Raw genomic sequence first — 23,435 nt, 5'->3', positions numbered from 1 at the left:
TAGAATTGCTTAGCTGATTCTGTGAGACATTTACTGTAACTGCTTTCAGGCACAAAACAAGCAGTCTTTTTTTTTTTCTTTCTGGTTTTTGGGTTGGGTTTTTTTTTTTCTTCAGTGAAGTGTCAGAGCTGTCAGAATTATCCATTAGCGAAGAATTTGTCCAAGAAGAATTCTATCATATTGCTGTTATTACAGGAAGGACAAGAAATGTAATCTCAGACAAGGACACAGGACTTGGCAGACATGTGAAGCAGAGATATCAGCCTAATATTCCAAGAACAAACTTTACTGCCAGCAAGCTGACAGCTACAGTTCATGCGCATCTGCTGCTTCCCATGTACTGCAGTGTGCAGAAGTGTGAAATTAGACACTTAACAATTCTATCAAGTTAAGGCATTAAAGAAAAAAACTCAGCACTCTGAACCCATATTAAAAAAAATTTAATATGTTTTTTTCCAAGATCTAATATATAAATGCAGTGGTAATAAGGTACTCTTCTTTTGTAAGCTTGGATGAAATATATTGAAGTCCACTTTTCGCACATTACATAAATAATCATCTAAAGCAACCTAGAAAAGAAGGAAAAAGCTTAGTCCATATGGTACACACAAATAATTGGGCATTAAGTTTGAAAAGCAATGCACGAAACTGAACAAGGAACTGCAAAAGGGCTTGACAGTTTGCCTGTTCTATTAAATGGTAGTGTAACCATCACATTCAAAGGATTAAAAAAAGGCAGGTTTTGTGAAGAGAAGCATTATCTTTTACTAGACCAAACAGCAAATTGTAAAAATAGACAAGATTTTGGGCCCTTGCATCAGAACAACGGCCTATGAATATACAGACATCTTGGGCAAAATGATGTAGTTAAAGAAGGATTAGAAGCGTTGATCAAAACCATGAGGTTCCAGAGTCAGACACACATTATGAGACTGAGAAGTTTTACGTATTACATCCTCCCAAAACAGACACATGAAGCATTACTTAACCATGCTTAATTTGATACTCTACTCTTCACAAATGTATTAGCACAGAAATTAGTCCATTACTCAAAGAGTGCATGATGTCACACCCACCGTACAGAAAAAAGCAGGATATGCCTTCACAGGAACTTTCTTACTGAAAGATCTAGCCTGAAAGTAAATGGGGTAAGGTGGGAGGGGAAGAAAAAAAAAAAAAAAACAAAAACAAGAACAAAAACAAAGGTACTTATCAGGAGAATGTAACATTTCAGATTAAATAACAAGTACTACACATAACGGCTAGAGCCAACAGACTGCATTACAAGCTTCATCCCTTTTTATTTTGGCATCCTGAAGCTACGATTTTCCATTATGTGCAAGGCAGCACCATCTCTCGCTGTATACAAAAGCGATTACACAGAAAGTATGTAATACTGGGAGCAGCCTGCTAAAATTCTTACATGTTTTGACAACCTTACAGTCTGCATATAATAAACCAATGTCAATTAGCATCCCTTGTTCCAACAAAGTTCCAAGTTGCATCTGATTTAATAAATACAGTTTAAAACATCCCCCCCTCCCCCCACACCCCAAATAACTCTTTGCATCCCAAGAGACAGTAATGATGGAAGACCAGAACTGCAGCTCTCTGAGTGCATCTTTTTGGTTCGGTGCTGCCATCAGTCCCAGAAGTCCAGTTATGCTCCATTTACATTTATGGGACTTCAAAAGGATCTCAATGCCTCGGGTCCTCAGTATCTAATAATAATAATCATATAGTCTAAACCACAGCTGAATCAAATCTACAATTCAAAGCCATGTACAACTCAGGTGCATCTCACAGAGCTGAAGCAAATTGTCCTGTAATGCTTACTTATAAATACAAAATCCCTCCTTGGTTTTTTGTTGGTTTTTTTTGCTTTTTCTTACAGGTTAAAACAAGCAAACCCTCTATGAATACTGATGAGAATATATGAGTTTCTGTTAGTTTTCTGTGGATCCTTCCAGAAAACAGAAAAATCAGGCTCAAACTTTGAGGGGAAAATACTGTATCTTTCCAAAGGGAAAATTATTTTTAAACTTTGAAATGTAATAATGTATGTGTGCATGTATGTGCGTGTGTATATATATCTAAAGGAAAATGCTCTTCCCTGATCTAATGCTCTGCCTTACAGTTATTAATTATAAGAGGAAAAAAAGAAAGCAATCTTGCTTGACCTTCTTAACCCAGAATGGGTTGCAAGTCATTCAGAAAGCATGTTATTTTCCCTGGTATATTGAGTCCGTAAGGAGCTAGCATAATTGAGATAAACACAGAAAGCCAAAAGGAGACCCTCTTTTAAAAAGAGGGACGGGGGAGGGAATGCTTAAGGGAAAGAAGGGGAACATGTAAATGTATTCACAGACTTTCAAAGGGATCACCGTAGGACTGACAGAGCACTTTTATTTTATGCTTTTTTTCCAATAAAACACACAATTCCTAAAGAAAACTGCAATCTTCATTATCTTATTTTGCCCTCTGCTGGTCATCAGTTGAAGTATCAAGAAGAGCTGGCCACGCTTCAGACCATGCTTCATACACTTCTCTCCCAAGATTAAGTGCCACCTTACTACAATATGCTTCATATAATATAGCTGGGACTTAATCTAGCATTTGAGGATTATATTTCTTCTGATCCAAAATATGTGGTTTGTGTAACAAATGCCGAGATTGTTGAAAACTCTCTGCAGGTTTAAACTTTACCCTACACTGTAATTCCAACTAAGATGGAGGGTAAGTGGCTGAAAGACCCTCAGGCAAAACAAGATGGTGATTTTATACAGGAGAACAGATGCATTTAAAGGCACCAGCCCATTACATTCACATAAACTCTTGAAATACCCAGCAAATGTTGCCAGCAAAAGCTTATTTCATCCATTAGGAGAGAAAGTATCTTTATCCTTGCATTAACAAGGACCATCTGATTATCAAGGAGGCTAATACCCTGTTATTACTGCCAGTTATTGCCAGCTCAAGTGGTCTGAACACTGCAGAGACCACTGTCAATTACTCTTCACTGATGATGATGGAGGCTGGAAGCCAGTATTCAGAGAGGAATTTTTTAATTTTAATTAAGATGATATAACCCATCCATTAAAAAAAAAAAACCAAAAACAAAAGCAGGGGGGGGAAGGGAAGGTGCCAAGATCAACATTCACTTGAATAAAATGCTAATGCTGCCCTAATCTGGTTTTCTTGTGTTTATACTTTTCTGTATAGTCTCCAGTTACATAATCACATTGCATATTTTCCATAGGACCCTCCCAGTGCATAACATGGGCAGGGCTCTGGGAATGGAGTGGGAAGAAAGGGCGTGGGTAAGTTTGTGCCTATTCTCTTCAGGAGCTGGCTGGCATGTCGGGAGGCAGGGGACCAGCGCACTAAGAATCATCAAATTATCTGAAAGGCTCTGAAGAACTGAATTCTCTCCCTGCTTCTGTCCCAAAGTTCCCATGCAATACCAGCAACCAAATTTTAAGTAGCTGGAGAATTAATGCACATTGCTTGTTCTCCATGACTCCCAACCCTGGTATGAGGCATTTCAGGCCAGGTAGTTGGCATTTTTGTAAGCTACAGTTGCAACCAAAGTCAATGGGTTTTACATGATGTGCACTATGGATTGCGGGGTGTGGAATTAAAAAAAAAAAAATCAAAATATTTCAGCTTGAACAAAGATGGTGGACAATTTTCACCTTGTATTGTCTTTGTCTCTGTTCCCTGCTTCTAAATGGAATAAACAAGTTTCCTTGGGCATGTGACAACAAAAACTGAGACATGATGTGAAACAACATGAACAGGAATGCATTAAATGCAAATTATAAACATTCTGTATTAAAAATAAAGCCCAAGACTACATATTATTACAAAAATTAAAAACATTAATCAACTAACTAACCACTGACTCAACAAAACAGGGATGCCTCATCTTACCCTCAGAAAAAAAGGGCTTTCCTATCTCTACCACACAAAATACTGTGATCACAGGTAACACTGTAATTGAGGATTATATTAATGGTGTAAATACAGAGGTAAATCTGGCATGTCTTTACTTCAAAGTGGTATCTTTTCAGACTACCTTGATTGGAAGTATTGGGTGCAATACTCAAAGCATATGTGTACATGTACTTGTAGACATAAGAAACTCTTCACAGTGTTTCTTGCAAGTTCTGTCTTCCACATAAAGGCAGACACAGCATTCTTTTGCTTTTGTATTATGTACCAACAAGCAATTCAGAGTGTAGCTAAAATAAGAGCATAGAAGAAAAATAGACTAGGACTCCGCAGTTCTTCAGGATTCATTATCTGCTGTTCCAAGCAAATAAAGTCCTTCTTAATTCACCTGGCTGTGAGCCAGAAAATAAACAGAAAGCACCTTTCCCAACATAGCTTTGGGCATGGCTGGCCATGTTAGGGAATGAATCCCCCCTCCCACGCAGACTAACCAGCAGTTAAAGGCAACATGCTCTGCTTTCCTGGCAGCCATTCCACAGCACTGTGAAATACCATATGCAGAAGTGCTTTCTATGGTGCTGATCCCATGCTGGCATGTAGTTGCCTTTATAGAAGGCTGCTTGAAGTTTCTCTCCCAGTAACAAGGCTTTTAGGCAGTCTTTATATATATGCATTTGGACCTGGCTGTGAGTAAACTGCTTCCTGTACATACAGATAAATATAATATTCATACAAAAGTAGTTGTAATACTTAAAGGTTTTGTGGTGATTTTTTGTTTTAATTTAAACTCAGAGTCATTAAAGGTAAAATATTTGAAATGAAGGATGCAGCTCTAAGTATTCTAACACCACATAGGCACAATGCTTTGTGAAGACGAGCATCAATTATATTTATTTAAATAAATAAAAGGGAAGGAATCTCACATGTTCTAGATGAATATGGGCCTGGCTGGCAATGTCATAAATTACATCTCTCACATTCTTCTCTTGCTTGCCTCTTATGAAATCCTCTTGTGAAACTCCATGCTAGACATAGGAAGGAAAATTAAAAAAAAAAAAAAAAAAAAAAAAGAAAAACCCTCCATAAATACCAAGTTTCCATTTTAACTTCTCAAAAATCTGTCCTGGCAACTGAACTAATGACACAAGACTGAAACAGCCTAAATGTTTTATCACTGCCCCCTCTTTTTTTTATTTCCCTTTTTTTTCTCTTGTCAGTCACTTGGGAAAAAAAAAAACCAAGAGAACAAAGAAAACAGTTGGTACAGACTCCCTCTGCATGAATTTGTTCCCTAAAGACTTTGTGGTCAGTCAGATTAACAAGTCAGATTTTAAAGTTTCGGGAAATTAGATCAGTTTAGATGTTCAATTTTAAAAACCATAATCCAAGAATTGACATTAAGCAAAAGAAAGCCAGTAACAGCTAACACAGAAGCCATGCTGGCTTACAAAGCTACAATTATCTTGGGATTGGTGTGTGCCACTAGGCTTGCAAAAAACCCCAAACAAAAACAAAACAAAAAAACAAAACCACCATTAAAACTCCACCCCAAAAAACCCGTAACGCCAGACTTATTCTTTGACTATAGTGACCAATATAAGACATAATATGGTATATTCAGAAATGCACAAGTTGCCTGTTCTTGACAACACTCAGACATGTAAAGGCTGTATAAAGATAGGCAGGTAGGCTGCACAGGAGACAGAGCCTCCAGCAGAGCTCTGCGATACTTGCCAGCAGCTGAAATGCTTCCAAGATGCTCAGTCTGCACAGAAGGGATGCAAGCTGTTTTTACAGTTTCACTGTAAAACACCTTCCGTGGCAAGGAACGACCGTGAATTTTCAGGCTATGTTTCAAAAGGTTGGAAGGCCTCCCATACCATCCAGTCCCAGAAGGGCTGAAAGCAGGGTGCAGCTCCTTCCTGCAGTCTTATAACCCTGACCTATATTAGTATCTACAATTTTTGCAACTACCTAAATTACTAAACTTCAAATCAAAACCTTCAGTTGTACTGAAATGATACTCAGAAAATACTAACACAATTGCCTTAAGGATCACCATAATTACATGATTTTTGGTTAAGTATAAAAAGAACAGCATTAACATTTGAAAATAAAGACTGGAGATGAAGGAATAACAGCTGCAATGCCTACAGATATAGCCAGAGAACATTAATGAAGAAATTTGAGCTTTAATCTCATTTTACCCAAATTGCAGGATCTGCTAAATTCCAATGCAAATTAGGCATACAGTTTAAATTGGAGGACTATACCATCTCCTACAGCAATGTACAGAATGCATGCTTATAGCTATCAAACATGTAACAACAAAAAAAAAACCACACACCCCCCCCCCCCCCCCCCCCCCCCCCAAAAAAAAAAAAACACCAACCCAAAACCACCAGCACATTTATGAAAAGGCAGTAAAGAGAAACCCAAAAAGGTTGTTCAGAAGTAAAATTTCTCACAGTGCTTCCTTTATGGGGATAAGAAAAAAAGGGGGTGGGGGGAGGGTGGGGAAACATGATGACAAAAAACACCCCAAAAACCAACCAAAGCCCAATCAAAAGCCAGGCCCCATTCTGTATGTGTATTTCTACACATTAATGGAAAAATTCATGAAAGCTAAAATACCACTACATTTAATAAATAAAAAAGAAATAAAAAATCAGAAACCCTAGAGTTTCATGAAGGTCAATCCTCTCACCTCCCGAAAGATATAAAACCAAGACAATGGCATATTACTAGGCCACAGCAGAAAGAGTTAAAATAAAGAAAAAAGGGGTTCTGTTTCTGGCCTAATAAATTATGATCTCATATCTAGCATTGAAAGACACAGTTAGAAACACTACACTGTTCAATTCCATACAACTTGCTTCTCTTACCAACATACAAATGTCCATGGGAAGAAAGACCTTTTGTCTTGCACTGTGATACGGAGTTGCTCTTAGGCAGGTAACTATGCCTTGTGCTTTCCCAATGTGACTGGCTGCATGGTCGGCATGGATGTCCCTCACACCTGAAATTGCAGAAATAATACTTTTAGAAGATACTGTCGGGCCTTTTGAGTGATATAGTCTTCCCTGATGTGTACCACGGTCATATTTAAGGAAAGCTAAGTGCGTTGGTCCATGACAGAACTGTCTACGTTCATTAATTGCTTTGAGATCGCATCTCAGAGATGCAAAGCAGCAGGCAAAGTCATTGATTTCCACATTCAGGAGCAATATGCCTCTTAGCTTGTTGCAGCTTCTGCAGAGGCTACACTTAGTGGAGATATTCAGATAATATCTCAGTACACAAACTCATTTTCACTGGCATGTCCTCTCCCAGAAAACTCATTCAAGTGCGAGATTCCTGACAAGCATTAATGCTTACAGCATGGTTTCATGATTAGCTGCAGCTAATTCAGCAGTGTACTGAAACTAAAGAGAATGGTCCTATGCTCCCCCCCCACACCCATATTTCTGCCACCTCCCTTGTGCTGTCATGGGCAATGAGGCAGTAGCATGGCAAACTGAATCAGGTCACCAAAGCAAGGGAAAACTAACTTCAATTACTGCATGATCACACAACTGTTAGAACTGAAAGAAGAGGGAGATGAATGGGGTAGAGCAGCACTACTGCTCTTCATACAAGATTGGCTTAGACTGATCATAAAGCCATGATGTTTTCACAGGACTGACCCAGGATAAAATGAAATTTAAAGGAAAACTGAAATTAAAGTTTACAAAAGCACTAACAGAGGCAGAATTCTACAAAGAAAGAAACGAGGAAAAAGGAATTACAGACCAATGAGCCTAACTGACACCTGAAAACGATACTGTGTGTACCACATTCACTGCCCAAGCCTGCCTGAGGCCTGCATGGGCCTCGGAAGCCTTTGCAAAACAGTGGCTACAGGTAGACTACATGGACTTATTTTCGCAATGGCAGCAGGAAGCAGAGTGTGGCTCAGAGGAATCAATGGATATAATTTACTGATACTGACTGGGCAGCTCAGGCTTTACATATAACTGGGAATTAAAAAAAAAAAACCAAACCACCACAACCAACAAAACAAAAGCCACCCAACCTCTGAGAGTAAGATTCAGCAGTGACTCAGGCTCAACCTGGGAATATATCCCAAAAGTGAGGTTCTGAAGAGGTTTAACAAAATTATTGGGTAGTACCAGACCCCTAACTACTTAGGCAATGAATCGGAGCACACAATATTAAAATTTTTAAATGACAGGAGCTGGAAGGAAGTACCAAGACTTTGGATGACAAGATTACCAATCAAAATGAGCTTGACAAAGTAGTAACCTGAAATCAGTAAGAATAAAGCAGCACTACTACTGGGAGAGATACACAGAAACCGGAGACAGGTCAGGAATAGAGAAGCTAAAAAGCACAGGAAATTTAGCAAGCATGACCTGTAATGAAACCAGGTCCCCCTAGCCTAGAAAAGACTGCTCATGGGAAACACCAAGAAAAGGGCTGTGTTTGATTAATTTCTCCATTTGTGGAAAAGCCCATAGGAGTTAACTGTTTCATATGCAGCAAAGGAGACTTTTGCTTAGATATTTTGTTACACTGGTATATTTAAGAGAAGTTAAACACAACAATAGGGCACCTAGAAAACGCAGAGCCCCCCATAACAGATTTTCAAGAGGAGGATCATCTGACTTGTACCCCGAGTGACACAAGCTTGACTGAACTTCTTCAGCATCAAAGACATTTCTCAGAATGGAAGACACTAGTATTTCTCATAGTCCTATGTTTCTTCAATCAGGAGTTCAGAAAGACACTTGCCACATTTCACCAGTTTCCTACTGAGGAAGTGAACATCAGATGTAAGAGACAGGTTCCTCGTTTCTTCCCAAGAAGAATGTGCTCACCATCTCTCTCTCTCTCTCACGCTCTTTTAACCTCAGCATTGGCCTTCCATCAGGCTACTCTGATAAGCAGAAGGAAAACAGTGCTACTACAATACTAAATACTACTGAACAACAATAATTCTCACCCTTCTTTTACATCTGAGATCATACAGGGAATACTTCCATAACACAACAGACATCTAAAAGAAAATCACTCTCTTCTTCACTGCAAATGAAAGTTCTTACCCAATCTTACTCTTTTGTTCAACATGAGACAGATACTAGCTCAACGACAAGGATCATATCATCTTTATTGTGCTTTTCCTAGCTATTTAATTATTGATAGTTAACCTACTTTTAGGAAGGGGAGACGATACAGACCCCAATTTATAACATCACCAAGGGAAGTTTATAGGTTGGGAAGACAGCTATTTCAAGGTAACCAGTGTACACCACTGCAATATAGAACAGCAGCGGCAGAATAACTACAGCACTTTGTGTTCTGACAAGCAGGACAATCAGAAAACACAGTGAAGGGCTGAATTTACCACACCCTGTAACAGGAGCAAGAAAAGAGAAAAGAGTGTTAAGTAACAAAGAACAGAGTAGTTGCTTAACTGAGACCACACTTCAATGAGCTTTCCACTGAGCAGCTCCTAAGGCAAGCACATAGTTCTAGGACAGGCGCAGTAAGATTCCAGATCTATGGTTGAGCATTCAAAGGGTATCTAAAGTACTACCTAAGACAATTTCTACTGAAATTAAACTCCAGTGGAAAAAGAGAGGGCTTTTTGAAACATCAATAAACGTTGTACCTGCACTAATGAGTCATCAGCAAAATCTAAAGAGGGGAAAATACCTACCCAGCATTTCCAGGGTGAGGTACAAGAGAGCACTTTGAGTGTTCTCAGCATACATTTCAAGCTCCTGGATGTTACGGTATGCTCTATCATCCAAATTCTTCTCCTGTCATATGAACACAGAACTTCATTAAAACGTAAATATAACTGCTATTTGTGCAAATTTACTACTACAGTCAGGTCAGCCTAATCCACTATTAGGGGAAAAAAAAAAACACAAAACAAAAGGACAAAATTAAGAGCTAGAAAGCGAGTATAAACTCGGACAGAAGCAGTCATTAAAGCTTATAGCAGGTCTAACATAACCAAATAACTGCATGCAACTGCAGCCAAGACTGGTTACTGGAGCAAACATAACCTTTTGCAATAATAATAAATGAGAATTCTTCATAAAAAAAGATATGACCAAAACAAAACATCATATGGTATCCTTACACTATGGGCTTGCCATTTTTAATACTTAATTTGCATCTGAAGCACAGAGACTGGTTTAGGATGGCGTCCTATTTAGATAAATAGGAATGCATTTTTTAGAACATGCACAAAAATCAATCCATAAAATAAGCACATGAATTTCAAAGTCATATGCAAATACCCCCAAACATATAACATCCTTCAGCATTCTTCCTGTCCTAGCGGCTTTTGTGGTTAAAACACACCAGTCCTAAGATTAAAAAAAACCCTCTGGAGTCTTTCATAATGACGACACTCCACAAGTAACTGACCATCAATTTTCTCAAGGTATAACTTCATGAGACATGAACTTTAGCAGCAAAGCTAGCTTATGAAATTCCTGCCCTCAGTTATTCATTCCTGCCCTTGTGTCAGAGCTGGTAGCAGCATCACTGTACCAGTGAAATTCTTCCTCTTGGTTTTTCTCGAAAAACGGTGGTTATTTTAAAATTCATGTGATTTGAATGCTCCAATTTACAATACTTAGAAAAAACTCCACAGCCACAATAAGCAGCAGCAGCTACAGCTGGCAGAACGGTTCAGACAGCTCATTTAATTTTTGAGATTTTATATCCATGACTCATCACAAGAGAAGGCTATTTTGGGGCCAAATTGATGTGGTAAGAAAAGAGGTGAGGAGGAATAAGATGATGCCAATGATGTAGATTTGTGCAACTTTTTGCAATATGCAAGATGTCCTTTCTCTTGAGGCAGGACTGGAATGGCACAAAAAGAGACAACGTATGGATTTCCCTTCTTGCACGTCTTCATTTCCACTTCTATTAAAATGCAGTTTTCCACAATTCTTAACAGTTGCATATAGAGACCTTACTACTAAATCCCACAGGATCAAACTTCCCTCACTTACATACAGAAAGGTATCTAAGTGTTAGTCCCACTGGATTACCTCTAGGGGTAACCACTTCAAATCAGGAAGAGAGACCAGCAACGGAAAACACAAGCACAGATACACTGGTTATCAGAGCAGGAAACAAGACAAATGTCAGTACACAAACTACATGTATTTTAAAGCAAAACTAAAGCCATTTTGGGCAGAAAAAGGTGAAATTATGAGTAGGGGCACCGATGGAGAGTTTAAAGGAAATATAGCAGTACCATTCTTAAAGAGAAATACTACTATCTGGAAAAGTTGAATTACTTAAGCTTTCGTTTTACACATAAACACATAAAGTTACGGGGAAAAACCCCACATACAACTAAATCCAGAAACAGACCTTGAAAGGTAAATACTTACCCTTTCATCAATGATCTTCATGAGCCACATTTTAGTCAAGTTATGCCTCTTGACGGCCTGAAAATTGTCAAATAAAACATCCATGTTAATGCATACAAAGTGATGCTAGTACTGCATTCTGAAGGCTGAAATATATTTTAGATAATCCTTTTCTTACAAGGATTGTATTCACTTGGTTAAAACAAAGTGGCATGTCAGTACAAAAATCATAGAATCACAGAAACATATGATTGGCTTCTTCAAATACAAAAATTTTCAACTAGCATTTGTTACAAGTTGTTGCACACAAAAAAATGAAAACTTGGACATCAAGACAGTTAACTAAAAGAATTGCTTTAAAAATATTTTTGAAAGTAATTTTTTCTTTCATGAAGTCAAACGCTCCCACAAAATATTTGCAGTTAACTATGTTCACTCTCCAAAGTGAACAGTTTCCTCCAGAGTCAAGCAATAAAAAGATTTCCCCTGTACACTTCCAGGAAAACATCAGTACAAATACCAATACATGCTGTAAAGCCAGCATCCTAACAAAGTAATATAAAAAATATGGTTTTGTTTAAAAAAAACCCAAAGCATCCCACAGCATCTCTTTCACATATTCTTATTTTGGCTTTTACCTTGTATTTGACTTTCTTCCTCTACCACTTAATTCTATCAACTTACCTTCAATCCTCTCACACACACTGAATTTTGCAGACCACACTGTCAGAAAGGCTACAGTCACACATATAAATATTTATAAGCAATATTATGGAGTACGTTTCTCAGAGTCTTAGCCTTTATAGCTCACTTTCAGCTTCTTTTCATCTGTATATTTGTAAATATTTTTTTCAAGTTTGACAAGACTATATCTTCTTGAGTCAACAAAATCTGTTTGAGGAAGTACTTGGTATATGAAAAGGCAAATTTTAAATTACAACTACAAACGTCAGTTTTACGTCTCACTTGTTGTCTCGAGTATCCTTTTATAAATGAAATCCTTGAAATATTCACAGTTCAAGACTTAAAGCACCAAACTCGGTTTTGCTGAGTTACCCAATTTGTACATCACACCCATTTTGAGCTACCTTACTTCAAACACACAGATGCTCATTTTTCAGACATTTTGAAAATTGGCTTCTCCCACAGAAATGATCAGAGAATTAGGCCTCACTTTTTGTACGTTAACAGACAGATAAGTAAGAACAAATATAATACAGTTGCCGTATAAATTTATATTAAAGTCACTGAGAATTGAGCCATTAATAATTCTAGAAATACTATTAAAGGCTATTCTGGGATATACAAAACTTAGGCACACACAAAACACATTTAACATGATAAATTAGTATTTCTTCTGCAAAACCAAAACTGTCCTCATATGAACTGAGGAGCAAGAAAAGAGCATACATAAAATATGCAGTGCAAAAGACATGCTAATTCTATTAACAGCTCTGCAATACTTGTGACTTCAGGTATCTTTCCAAATCCTTCTAAGAAATGCAATGATGTTCTTGAACATTTGTGAAGCTGAGCTCTTCAAATAGGTCATTCTTAGGGTATTTGCTGAAATGTAGACATAAAATCACATCTTCAGTACAAAGGTCACCAGGTCAGGTTGGACCATTAGTTTGCTCCAGCGCTCTGCAGTGTTCAGAGCTACCAGAGCTCCTAGAAATACTTTCTGAATTATTTTTCAACATCTTATTTCACAATCAGTTCTGTTTGGATTGTCTTATACTGTTCTTCCTTTACAGAATACATATGTAAAGTGAAATCTTACCATGGAGATAGGCTAATTCTTTCTTCCACTTCAAAATCAATTCTCTGTTTTGTGAGAAAAGAGTATGACTGGCAGTCTTAGCTGTTGAAAAGGGCTGCAACTGATATCTCAATATCCAAATGATTTACATCTCAATGTTGCACTGGTTTTGTCTGGGATAGAGTTAAATTTCTTCACAGCAGCTGTAAGGGGCTATGTTCTGGATTTGTGCTGCAAACAGTGTTGATAATACATGAATGTTTTAGTTGCTGCTGAGCAGTGCTTACACAGAGTCAAGGCCTTTCCTGCCTCTCACCCCACCCCACCAGTGAGTGGGCTGGGGGTGCACGAGAAGCTGGGAGGGGACAGAGCCAGGAAAGCTGACCCAAACTGACCACAGGGATATTCCACACCATATGTCACGCTCAGCAATAAAACTAAGGGGAACTGGGGTAGATGCTCAGGGACTGGCTGGGCATCAGTCAGTTGTTGGTGAGCAATTGTTTTCATTTGCATCACTTGTCTTTTTTGGGTTTTGTTTTTCTCTCAGTTATTTTTTCCCCTTTTCCTTACAATTTTTATTATTGTTATTTCTTTTTAATTATTAAACTGTTTTTATCTCAACCTACCAGTTTACCCTTCTGATTTTCTGAGTGACTGAATGGTTGTGTGGGGCTTAGTTACCAGCTGGGGTTAAACCATGACAATGTTTTGGGTTTTTTGTAAGTTACTGTTCTGCTAACAAACATCTCCACGCCACACTGATAAACACACAAGCAGTGTGAAATTAAAAATGGTCAAAAGAATATATACAGTCATACCCAAACCTAACTTATGCCTAACCCACTCAGACAACTAAATAAGTATCTTCCAAAAGAAAATTAAGTTAAGCTACACTAAAGCAAGTTCCTCCTTGGAAAGGAGACAACAGCATTTTGCGAGAAAACAGTCTTGTTCCTGGGAATTTTGCCATATGCTGGAAGAGAGACAGAAAGAAGGAAATAAAAAGCAAAGGCACGGACAGATTGACATGTAAAACAACCCATTCTGCATTTTAATGTCTGCATTAAAATATCACCCTAGGTGCATCTTCAACTCTCATAATCCCATAAAAAGGCTCACAACATTTGCCAGTTTTCATTCTAACTGTATGAATGCTTTGTTGTGGCTAAGGCACACACTTCATCTGAGCTGGAGACACCTATGAATAGCTCTGGTCCTCCTAAAAGTGACTGTAACAGGTGTTTTTCTTTTCTTTTACTTCTTGGCTTTACCTATGCTTTCTCTTGGTTAATGTGTATCTTGTTTAAATCCCAACTTTAATCTAAACATGAGTGTTGACATCCAGGAACAAATGCTCACTTATGCTTTATTTCACATTTTAAGGAGGGAGTCAGGGAGAGGCCAGTTTCAGCACTGCCAAAAATCACCAAAAAAGGATTTGGAAAGGACTGATTTTTGTGGTCTCAGAGGTGCAGCAGAGCAGATGGAAAGCCAAGATAGCAACAAGTGAAACGCTCTAATCCCACAGGAACTGCATTGTTCTAACCCGGTGTTACAGTGAGTGTCCTGCTTTTCCCAGGATTTTAACAGGAACAATGCAGATGAATACTTGGATAAGGACTCCACATTTCACTGCCTGTTTTTCACCAGGTCCATAAACTTAACTACCTATGGGATCTATGTTAACTGTATTCAGCTATTGAGATCTAGACAAACTGCAGCTTTTCCTGTCCAGGAGCTCAGATATCTTTAGTTTAAATGCAAGTTCTGATCTTACGGAGGCCTTACAGTAGCTGCTCTTTTGGAAGGTTCTAAGACTTGCTGTGGCCCATGGCCACAAGTTGACATGTTAGACGACAAGTTAGCAACGTATGGAATTTCCATTCCCAAAGAAATTCAAAATTCAACTCAACGTGACCCTGACAACCTGATCTAACTTTGAGGCTAGACCTTTGAGTGGGAGGTTTGACTAGATGATCACCAGAGAGCCCTACCAACTAAATTATTCTGTGGTTCTGTAACAGCATCAAGGGGAAATCCATTTACACGTCCTTCAGTCCCTCAATCATCCATCAAATGTATCAATGACAGTCCTAACTACAAACAAAACATTTTGCAAGAAAGCCTCTGTTTCTTCAGCCAAGACCATCAGAGGAACAGATCTGTAGGTGTACTTTATGTGTGATGTTCTAGTGTCTGCAGAACTCGGGCACCTTGGTAAAAGTAAACTTGAGTTCACAAGTACATTCCCTGTTACTCAATGCACACAAAAGGATCTGTGCAAAACATAATATGTAAATAGAAGTCATCAAGCAACTCGTGATGCGAATTGAAAACTGTATTAAGATTCTTCCTATTACCCAGTAAGTAAGCATGAAGGTCTTGGCTTTTCCTCATACTCTATTTGCTAGTTCAAACTCTGTGCTTAGTCTCCTGTCTTTTCGTACAGCTTAATATCTTCAGGCAGGACTAGCATTGGCTCAGAAAAGTACACTTACATACTTTATTTGCTACCAACTTACAGTTTACCACAATTTACTCTGTTCTTCAACTAAACAGAAGAGGAAAAAAGCAGATGGCTCACAGGATTCTGACCCTCCACGTCAGTCCTACCTAAACATCCTACTTCTTCAACTCTGCTCTTTGGCAATAGGTAACTTAAAACATCACACAGAGACACAAACACAATTTACGTTGTCTGTTCCATATAAAATAATGCTGTTAACTATGCAACACAGCGCATACAAAACAATTACATTATTTCACACTGTAATATTTTACTCAGGTGAATTTTAGGACAATAAAGGTCTATCTTACCCTCCACAGTTCTGTAGCAACTGGCTGATGTGGTGGGTTATCACAGTATATATCTTCCACAGCCTCTCTCCAGAACTGCATTCGCATCAGACCTATAGTCTTCTGAGTTATGGAGTCTTTAATCTGGAAAGGATACATCTGGAGTGAAATTCAGTGGCTTTAAGGCACTTGGTCTATCTACACTGAAAAGACAGACACAGGACATAGCCAAACTCAGTAGGGAAGGTGCTCCATTCTGAATTTACTTTTATTCCTCACAAGGCATATGAACACTACAGAGAGTAAAAAAAAAAACAAAACCAAACCAAACCAAACAAAACCTTCAGCACAACCTGACTTTGAAACCCCTGGAGATTAAGTCCTGGGCAACCCGCACCTTAGCTTTCTTCCCAGAAGGAAAGGAATCAGTGGTAACAGCAGCACGGGAGGGCAGCACCATGGATTGCCAGAAGCACACCCCACAGAAGCTGATCTAGGATTTTGCTTGGTCAGCACATTTCCTGGATTGCTCCTTTCTGGCAAGTATAACTAACTTTCCTGGTTGCACTGTCAGTTTCTGGCCACCTAGCAAAGGCAAGGGACTGCAGCCACTCCCTTCCCATAACTCTAATTACAAACTTCCCTCCCAGCAGTCTTTCCATCACCTAGCTTCTGCCAACACAGACCTGGGACTTATATTATCCAAACATTTGACAGACCTTCTACAGATAGGATTTAGCTGCACTTTACCGATTCAGTCACTGCATTTGAAGCTGAGACATAGATGCAATCACACAACAGTATCAAGGACCACAGCTTGTTTGTTACAATTTAATTTTAAGATGCATGAAGAGGAAAGTCAGAAAAAACTATATATATAGATGAAATAAACTGGGGGAGGCTGGCTACTTTCCAAAGGCCATTCAAAACTAGGTGTTTGTATTCCTGCCCCTTATAGTACAAAAAGTTAATCTTGGGAAAACACCACCTACTAGTGTAATTTAGAATATTGAAACTGTTATTTTACATTGCCAGAGTTCACAAATTTAATACCTGCCTGAGCCAGTTCCACATTGAAGGCTCTCAAAGCAAGAGCAGAGGTTCGAGATTCCGCAGGCAACAGCAGAGAACACAGAAACCCTTCATAGTCACGCTTTCTATAAAAGGATGAAAAAGCTACATTTATTATTTATAGCTCTATGTAAATTGGGTGTGCTACTGCTTAGCACTGAACTCCTAAAATAGTAGCAGTAAGTTGTAGTTCAAAACTCTGACTCTACAAAAGTAGCAGCTTTTAAGCTTATTTTAAAATAAGACAAACTCCAAGAAAGAGGGGATGCTGCCTGAACTCTCCATGAACCTCTCAAATCCAGATCTCAAGATATTTGGCTAAAGGCATGGAACAAGGCTGTGGCACAACTGCAAATAGAATCCAGACTGTCCAACTTCCAGACTTCTGTTCCAAACATGAAACCCCATTTCTTTAAAAGACTGTGCTTTGGAACTTGGCAGAAGAGTTTCTGCTTAACCAGTAAGTTTTTGTTTATTGGCAACTATATTCAAAGCATAAAAACTCTGGGTCTTGGCAGTTTTGCTGCAGGTAACTTGTTGGCAATCTAGTGACATGCCTTTGTTTGGCCACTTGGGTGTGCCATTAAATTAAAAACAATCACAGTGCACAGAATCATAAATTGCAAAATCATACGTAACTGTAGTTAACAAAAACACTTGGCCACCTCTGAAAAGCAAAATTGCTTGTTTTGAACAACATTTTTGTATACTTTCTGATAAGCCTGTAATCTGATTCTTCATTAGAGCAAGACCAGCAACTCCAAGTTTTGCATCGAGATTGGAAAAGCAGGTGTCAAGGAAAACACATTTACTCATTTTCATGAGGTCTGCTGTTCTTACATGTACTCATATTTGTTTAGAACGTTAGCTTAAAATAGCAAAGCCAAACCAAAACCAACGGTTATTAGGGTTGCTACTTTTAGCATTGAACAACAAAGAAATGAATTTAATAGAGGTTCTTACCCCTACAAGGCACAGCAGCTGATAACTAGCAAATGCTTAAAGTTTTCACAACAGTTGTGAAGCTTGTTTTTGAACTTGATGCAAATCCAGAAGCACCAACAACAAAAAAAATAGTTGTGAATTTCAGCAGGCTTTAAATGTCACCTTCATATTAAAGAGCAGATGCACCAAACATCTCTCAATTAAGACACTCTCTGAAAAGTATTATCAGCTCAAAACCTAGTACTTTTTTCAAAGCTGACTGTAGTAATACCCAGTATTGTCCACCCTGGGCAGGTTTACAGCCACATTTTCACAGTTCCGGTCATGAAGTTTGCCTGGGTTGTTCACACAACACAGAACCGCCTCTACTTCCAGAAAGGAAACAATGAAACATACCACACAAAGTAAGCAGCAGCACAACACAGAAATTTGCCTTCCCCCTAGCAATGGTGTTGGCATGTTGGGTTTGTGGTCTGTCCGTGTGTCGTCGTCGTCGTCCGTCCCCCCCCCCAATTGTTCTAAGCTTAAAAATTAAGTGTAGCAAAAAACAACTAAGGGAAAAATCAGACAGGAATGTGACTTTTATGCTGACATACCCTTGGACATAACAGTAGAAAAGCAAATCCATTAAGCCTCAGCCTGTAAAATAAAATTGATATTGCTATAGATCATGTTCCACTCCAACTCTCTTTGTGTATTCCAGTAAAGAATGAAGGAGGGAATGACCTCAAGTCTGGTACTGAGTGTCTTTTGTAGTTTCCCCTCTCAAATAAGTATAAACTTACATATGAACCCACAGATGGAAGAAAAGTCTGTTATGACCATCACTGGACTTTCAGTATAATGAAAAATTTAAAGTCATAAAAAGAATTTCTGCCACGATCCAAAGATCCATAATACCATGAAGTCACAAGATGTAACTTGTCCTCCTGAGCAGGCATCATAAACAGCAAGAGACAGAAAACATACCTACCAGGGAAACATATTTTTAATCAGATAGCTTAAAGCTACTTGTAAAAGAGTTAACATAAAAAGGAAAACCAAAGAGAAAAGCCATCTGCCATATCACAGAAAGTTGCACAAATCTACATCATTACAGTATAACTCAGTTCTTGTTGTTCTTAATGTGTGGGAGACAAATTCAGGACTGGGGAGTTGCTGATGCTTGCATAGCCTCAAGTATTTTATCTGTTTGAATAGTAACTCCTTCTTCTTCCTTGTAACTCACGATTTCCATGCAACATATGAGCTACTGTGAACGACTGCTTCAATTAAATGATGCCAAAAACATAACCACCTTTCATTTTTTTATTTTGAATGCTTGTGTATTTTTATGAGCAGTCCTTTTTATGGTTTAACAAAAAAAAAAAAAATTTAAATTCACCCATTTCAGCTTCTGTGCCTTGGAACCTAACTATTCTGTGCACTGTTGTTTGTTACTGAAAACATTTTACCTGTATATGTTAACTTTACCTGTAGACTAACGCAGTCTCCAATTTCCTGAGTAACTGGTAAACAAATTCTAGGTAGAGTAACCAGGAAAACAAAGCTGCAATCTGAAGTTTTATCAAGGAAAATGCAACCTGGCTATGCATTCTGATACACCTGTAAAGGTCTGCTGCTTGGTGCTGCACAGAGTATTCAAGACTGTCACACTTCTTTCCATTAGTTTTCCTACTTCAAACATTACTGCTGACCACACAGCTCTCTATCTTTTACAAGCATCAGTCTGGAGATGGTCCTGTTCCACTTTTTTTTAATACATGCTTGGAAGCCTTCTCCCTGCTTTTGTCAACCGTCTGGGACAACTGTATCCAGAGACAAATTATTTAAGTCTTTACAAAGAGACTTGTTTAATTTTTTACTTAGTACTTCTGAACTCTTATGGAGTAGAAAGCAGCTAAGGGGACTTGCACATTGTTGACAGCCCAGAAGCCAAGCAGGAATCGCTGCCTGGCCTGGAAGTGTCTGAGCTGCACTCCTGCTCCTCTTGGAGCATTTTTGGATTTGACCAAAAACGGATACTTTCGAAAACTAGACTTCCTGCCCGTCCTGCATTCAGGACAGAAAAGCTACTTGAGCTGTCTGTCCAGCTGTCAGATCTCCTCTGCTCTTGCTTATTTCCTAAGAAGTACTTGGGAAGCTTGGCTGCTTCCCAGTAGCCAAGATCTGAAAACACCTATTATTTTTAAACATCCACTTCGGTGATCTTTCTCTCCAAAAAGCCAAGACAGTGAAATAGAAACGTCCAATATTTCAGAAGAAAAGCAGCTGTGGAAGAAGCGGAGGAGGGAAATTTCCGTTTACAGGTTAAATCATCCACGTAGCTTAAATATTTATCTAGTTTCCCTTTCTGCCCGCCGAAACGACAGGGTCCCGGAGCAACCCCATCCCCAGGAGCCGGTCGCTCCAAGGCCCCAGGGCTTTTTTTCGCGGCCAGGCGTGCCCAGGCGAGGCCTGGGGGAAAAAAAGAGTCACCTTTTGCAGGAAACTCGGCAGCCTTTCGGCCCGGAGGGAAGCGCCCGCAAGCCTTCCCCTGACAGACTCGCTCACCCCTGAGGAGAGGGAAACCCACGCGTTGCAGGCCTCCCCCGCCCCGGGCACTCACCGCACCAACTCGGCACAGTACTGCACCTCTCCTCCGGGCACCGGGCGGCTCCAGCCCGCCGCCGCCGCCCTCCCGCTGCCGAGCCCGGGCCACCGGAGCCCGCCGCGGGCGCCCGTCGCCCTCAGCATGCGGTGGTGCCGCAGACCGCCCCATACCACGGCGGCTGCCGCCATGCTGCCCGCCGCTCCGCCCCTCCCGTCAGTCACCCTAGGCCCGCGGGGCCTCTCCGGTGTAAACGTTTAACGGAGAATATACCGGTAGATGGCACTCGAGAATGCGCGGTGTCGGCCCAGGGTTTTGTGGGAGCGATACGGCCTTTTGTTGTCTTGCAAATGGCGTCCGTCGTGCTGCCTTTGCCTCAGTTTCCTCCGGCTCCCGAGGCGGGGGTTTTGAGGTTTGAGGTGAATTCCTCCGCTCCCTGGGAAACTAGGCCCTTGGGTTTTTAAACCGGTAGCCCGCAAAAAATGAGGAAGCTGAATTGTAAAAATCTCCTAGCTGTGGGCAGAGTAGCACAGGAGACTTACAGGAGCGGCTGTAGGACTGGGAAAACCTTTGGGGCAGTTTGCTCTATGAGGGAGCAGGGCAGGGCAGTTCTGCCTGGGCAGCAAAGCTGACCCCAGGGCTCAGCCCTCTGTAAAACATTGTGCAACAGGAGCCCTTTTTCCTTCTCTTGGCTGGGAGAGGGACTCCATACTGTTCAGGATGGCTGGAGTTTGTTTAGAAAGAGGATGGTCCTGTTAGTATTGTAGTCATGGACAGAGCATCTGTGCTCCCTTAAAGTTTGGCCTATATGGGGATAAGCCAGCAAATTCATACAGAAGTGCTACCATGCTTAAGAGCAGTTTCATCTTAAAACTATGCCTGCCCAACCTAGTTATTACTAGAAGCAACATCTGTCTGGCTTTTCTTTCTGTCCCCACCCTTGCCATCCTCTTCCTTTGTGCCAGCTTTGACCTTCATTTTATAGTACAGTGAGCTGATCGAGGTAGTTAAACCAGCAGAAACCCACCTACAGCTCGCTTTTGGTTTTCCTGAGTTCGTTTTCTGCCAGTTTGGTGCCTTGAATCAGTTCACTGCATGGTCAGCTGAGCATCAGCACCAGCACAGGGCGTTAGTATGAGTAAGAAGCTGTGGACTGGAGAGAGGGTAGGATCTCCTGGTTTGTGGACAGTAACACATATGTTCATTAGCTTAGCTGTAAAGGGAAGCCACGCCGTAAATATGGGGAAAGTTTTGAGTGGGCAGCGACATTCAAATGACAAAACATCTGTTTGGCCATGAGAGCAAGCCTTTATTTTGCATCACAGAGATGAGGAGGAGAGGGAGGTTAGGCATCTCACTTAAGTATTATTTATTTTATAGATTAGTGGCTCTTGCGGGTTTTCCTTTGTCTCTAGAGTTCTCTGTCTTGAAAGTCTGGACCTTGTTTTAAACCCTTGCTATGCCTTGAACAAGGTTGATTGTTTGTCAGAGCACCCAAAGGAGGTCATTTAGCTTTGGGTGGAGGCTGAAACTGCTGTTGTTTTAGTGTTCAGAGAGAACCCCTAGATAAATGAATCCAGCTCTTTCAGCTGCTGCCAATTCCTGGCAGAAGGGTTACATAAACATACTCTAAACCTCAAGGGTATTATAAATAAATCTTATAAAATATTAACTTTTGTTAATCTATGAATGAACCAAAATGGTGCTAAACTGATTTAAAGCCTTAGCAAGAAAAGAATAAACCAGGTGTAAAAAACAATAATCCCGACCTCTTTCTCAGTGTGCTGACATTTGTTTCTTATTGTTCTATACTTCTACTGTTCTCATTAAATTAAGTTTTTTTTCTTTAAACAAATATTTTGCATCCTTTATAGCTTCTTCAAGTCTGTATTGATTCTAATAAGTTAGCTTTTTGTGTTGCCAGTGCAGTGGGACTAATGATTTGGCTTAATGTTTTAGTGAGTTTTTAACACTATACAAAAATTTAAACTTAGTAAGGGGCGTCTACAAACTCTTAATTATCTCATTATGTTAAAGAGCACATTTCATCACCTTTTTCAATATTGCTCTCAGAAGCTGAAAGGTGATTGCTTGTCTCTCCGATGCATACTTCTTACTTAAGTATTTTGTCCCACGGACTCTGAAATCCTTGGGCAGCGACGCTAGTAACAGCAATGGCTGGTTTCGGTAGGGATAATTCAGTTATTGCTCTAACCTGGAATTTCTGGAAAAAAAAACCCAAGTTTTGTGTTAGGAAATACCAATCAGTTATAGCCAATCCTTGTTAAAATAACATCCAGATTTTCTTTGTCAGCATATAAATGAGAAGAAGAGACCTTCAGCTGTCCCGTGATAGCCAAACATAGGCTGAAGGTCTATGTATATTTGTGACGTATATTTGAGCGCTTGTACCAAAAAAAGTCTTCATACAGAGGAGATTGGGGAAGAGAAAGAGACTCGCCTCAGAATATCCAGTGGCCGGAGGCTGAGGTGTTCACTGGGATCCCTCATCTGTAGCAACGAGAGCAGAAATATGAACAGTGATCTGACAAGTCTGTTCCCTACACTCATATAGGCAAGGATATAATCTCCCTTTCTCTCATTTTCCTCTTCTGATTAATCCTGGATTCATTCCAGTATCAGACTTAAGGAAAAAATCTGTCATAACAATAATGTTTCCTGCCCAGTTCCATGCCACAGCAAACAGGCGTATGCAGTTATTTTCACCTAGACTACTAAAAACTTTCAACCAAAAATCTTTCTTTAAAGGAGTATACTCAGAAAACATGTCTAACTGCAGACGTTACACTCCTGGCCACAGAATAATACATTAATGTGTGTGGTAACAAGCACTGGGCCACTTTAAAACACAGTTCACCCTTTTTCTGTGGTTTAAACATCTAAGTCT

At 39.7% G+C, this 23,435-nt stretch overlaps 1 protein-coding gene across 6 annotated transcripts; it reads right to left on the bottom strand.

The window, feature by feature from the left end:
* Window positions 1-424: 424 nt before the first annotated feature.
* Window positions 425-20,759, bottom strand: NDUFAF6 (NADH:ubiquinone oxidoreductase complex assembly factor 6). Of its 6 annotated transcripts, none has more exons than XM_075085441.1 (9): window positions 20,546-20,759; window positions 16,979-17,078; window positions 15,943-16,065; window positions 11,382-11,438; window positions 9,677-9,779; window positions 6,840-6,973; window positions 4,878-4,979; window positions 1,077-1,133; window positions 425-569 (listed from the first exon to the last, which is right to left on the bottom strand). In XM_075085441.1, exons 1-9 carry the CDS (start codon window positions 20,716-20,718, stop codon window positions 441-443), a joined length of 978 nt encoding a protein of 325 aa, XP_074941542.1. In that variant the 5' UTR covers window positions 20,719-20,759; the 3' UTR covers window positions 425-440. The 6 variants fall into 6 exon arrangements, with proteins under 6 accessions (XP_074941542.1, XP_074941546.1, XP_074941543.1 ...); XM_075085445.1 differs by having other exon boundaries at window positions 16,975-17,078; window positions 20,546-20,687; XM_075085442.1 differs by lacking the exon at window positions 1,077-1,133 and having other exon boundaries at window positions 20,546-20,758.
* Between the last annotated feature and the right edge of the window lie 2,676 nt (window positions 20,760-23,435).

Source organism: Phalacrocorax aristotelis, chromosome 2, assembly GCF_949628215.1.
Source record: "Phalacrocorax aristotelis chromosome 2, bGulAri2.1, whole genome shotgun sequence".
In the NCBI taxonomy this organism is placed as follows: Eukaryota; Metazoa; Chordata; class Aves; order Suliformes; family Phalacrocoracidae; genus Phalacrocorax; species Phalacrocorax aristotelis.
Note: the sequence above shows the minus strand (reverse complement) of the source record. Positions and strands in the feature narration are given on the sequence as shown.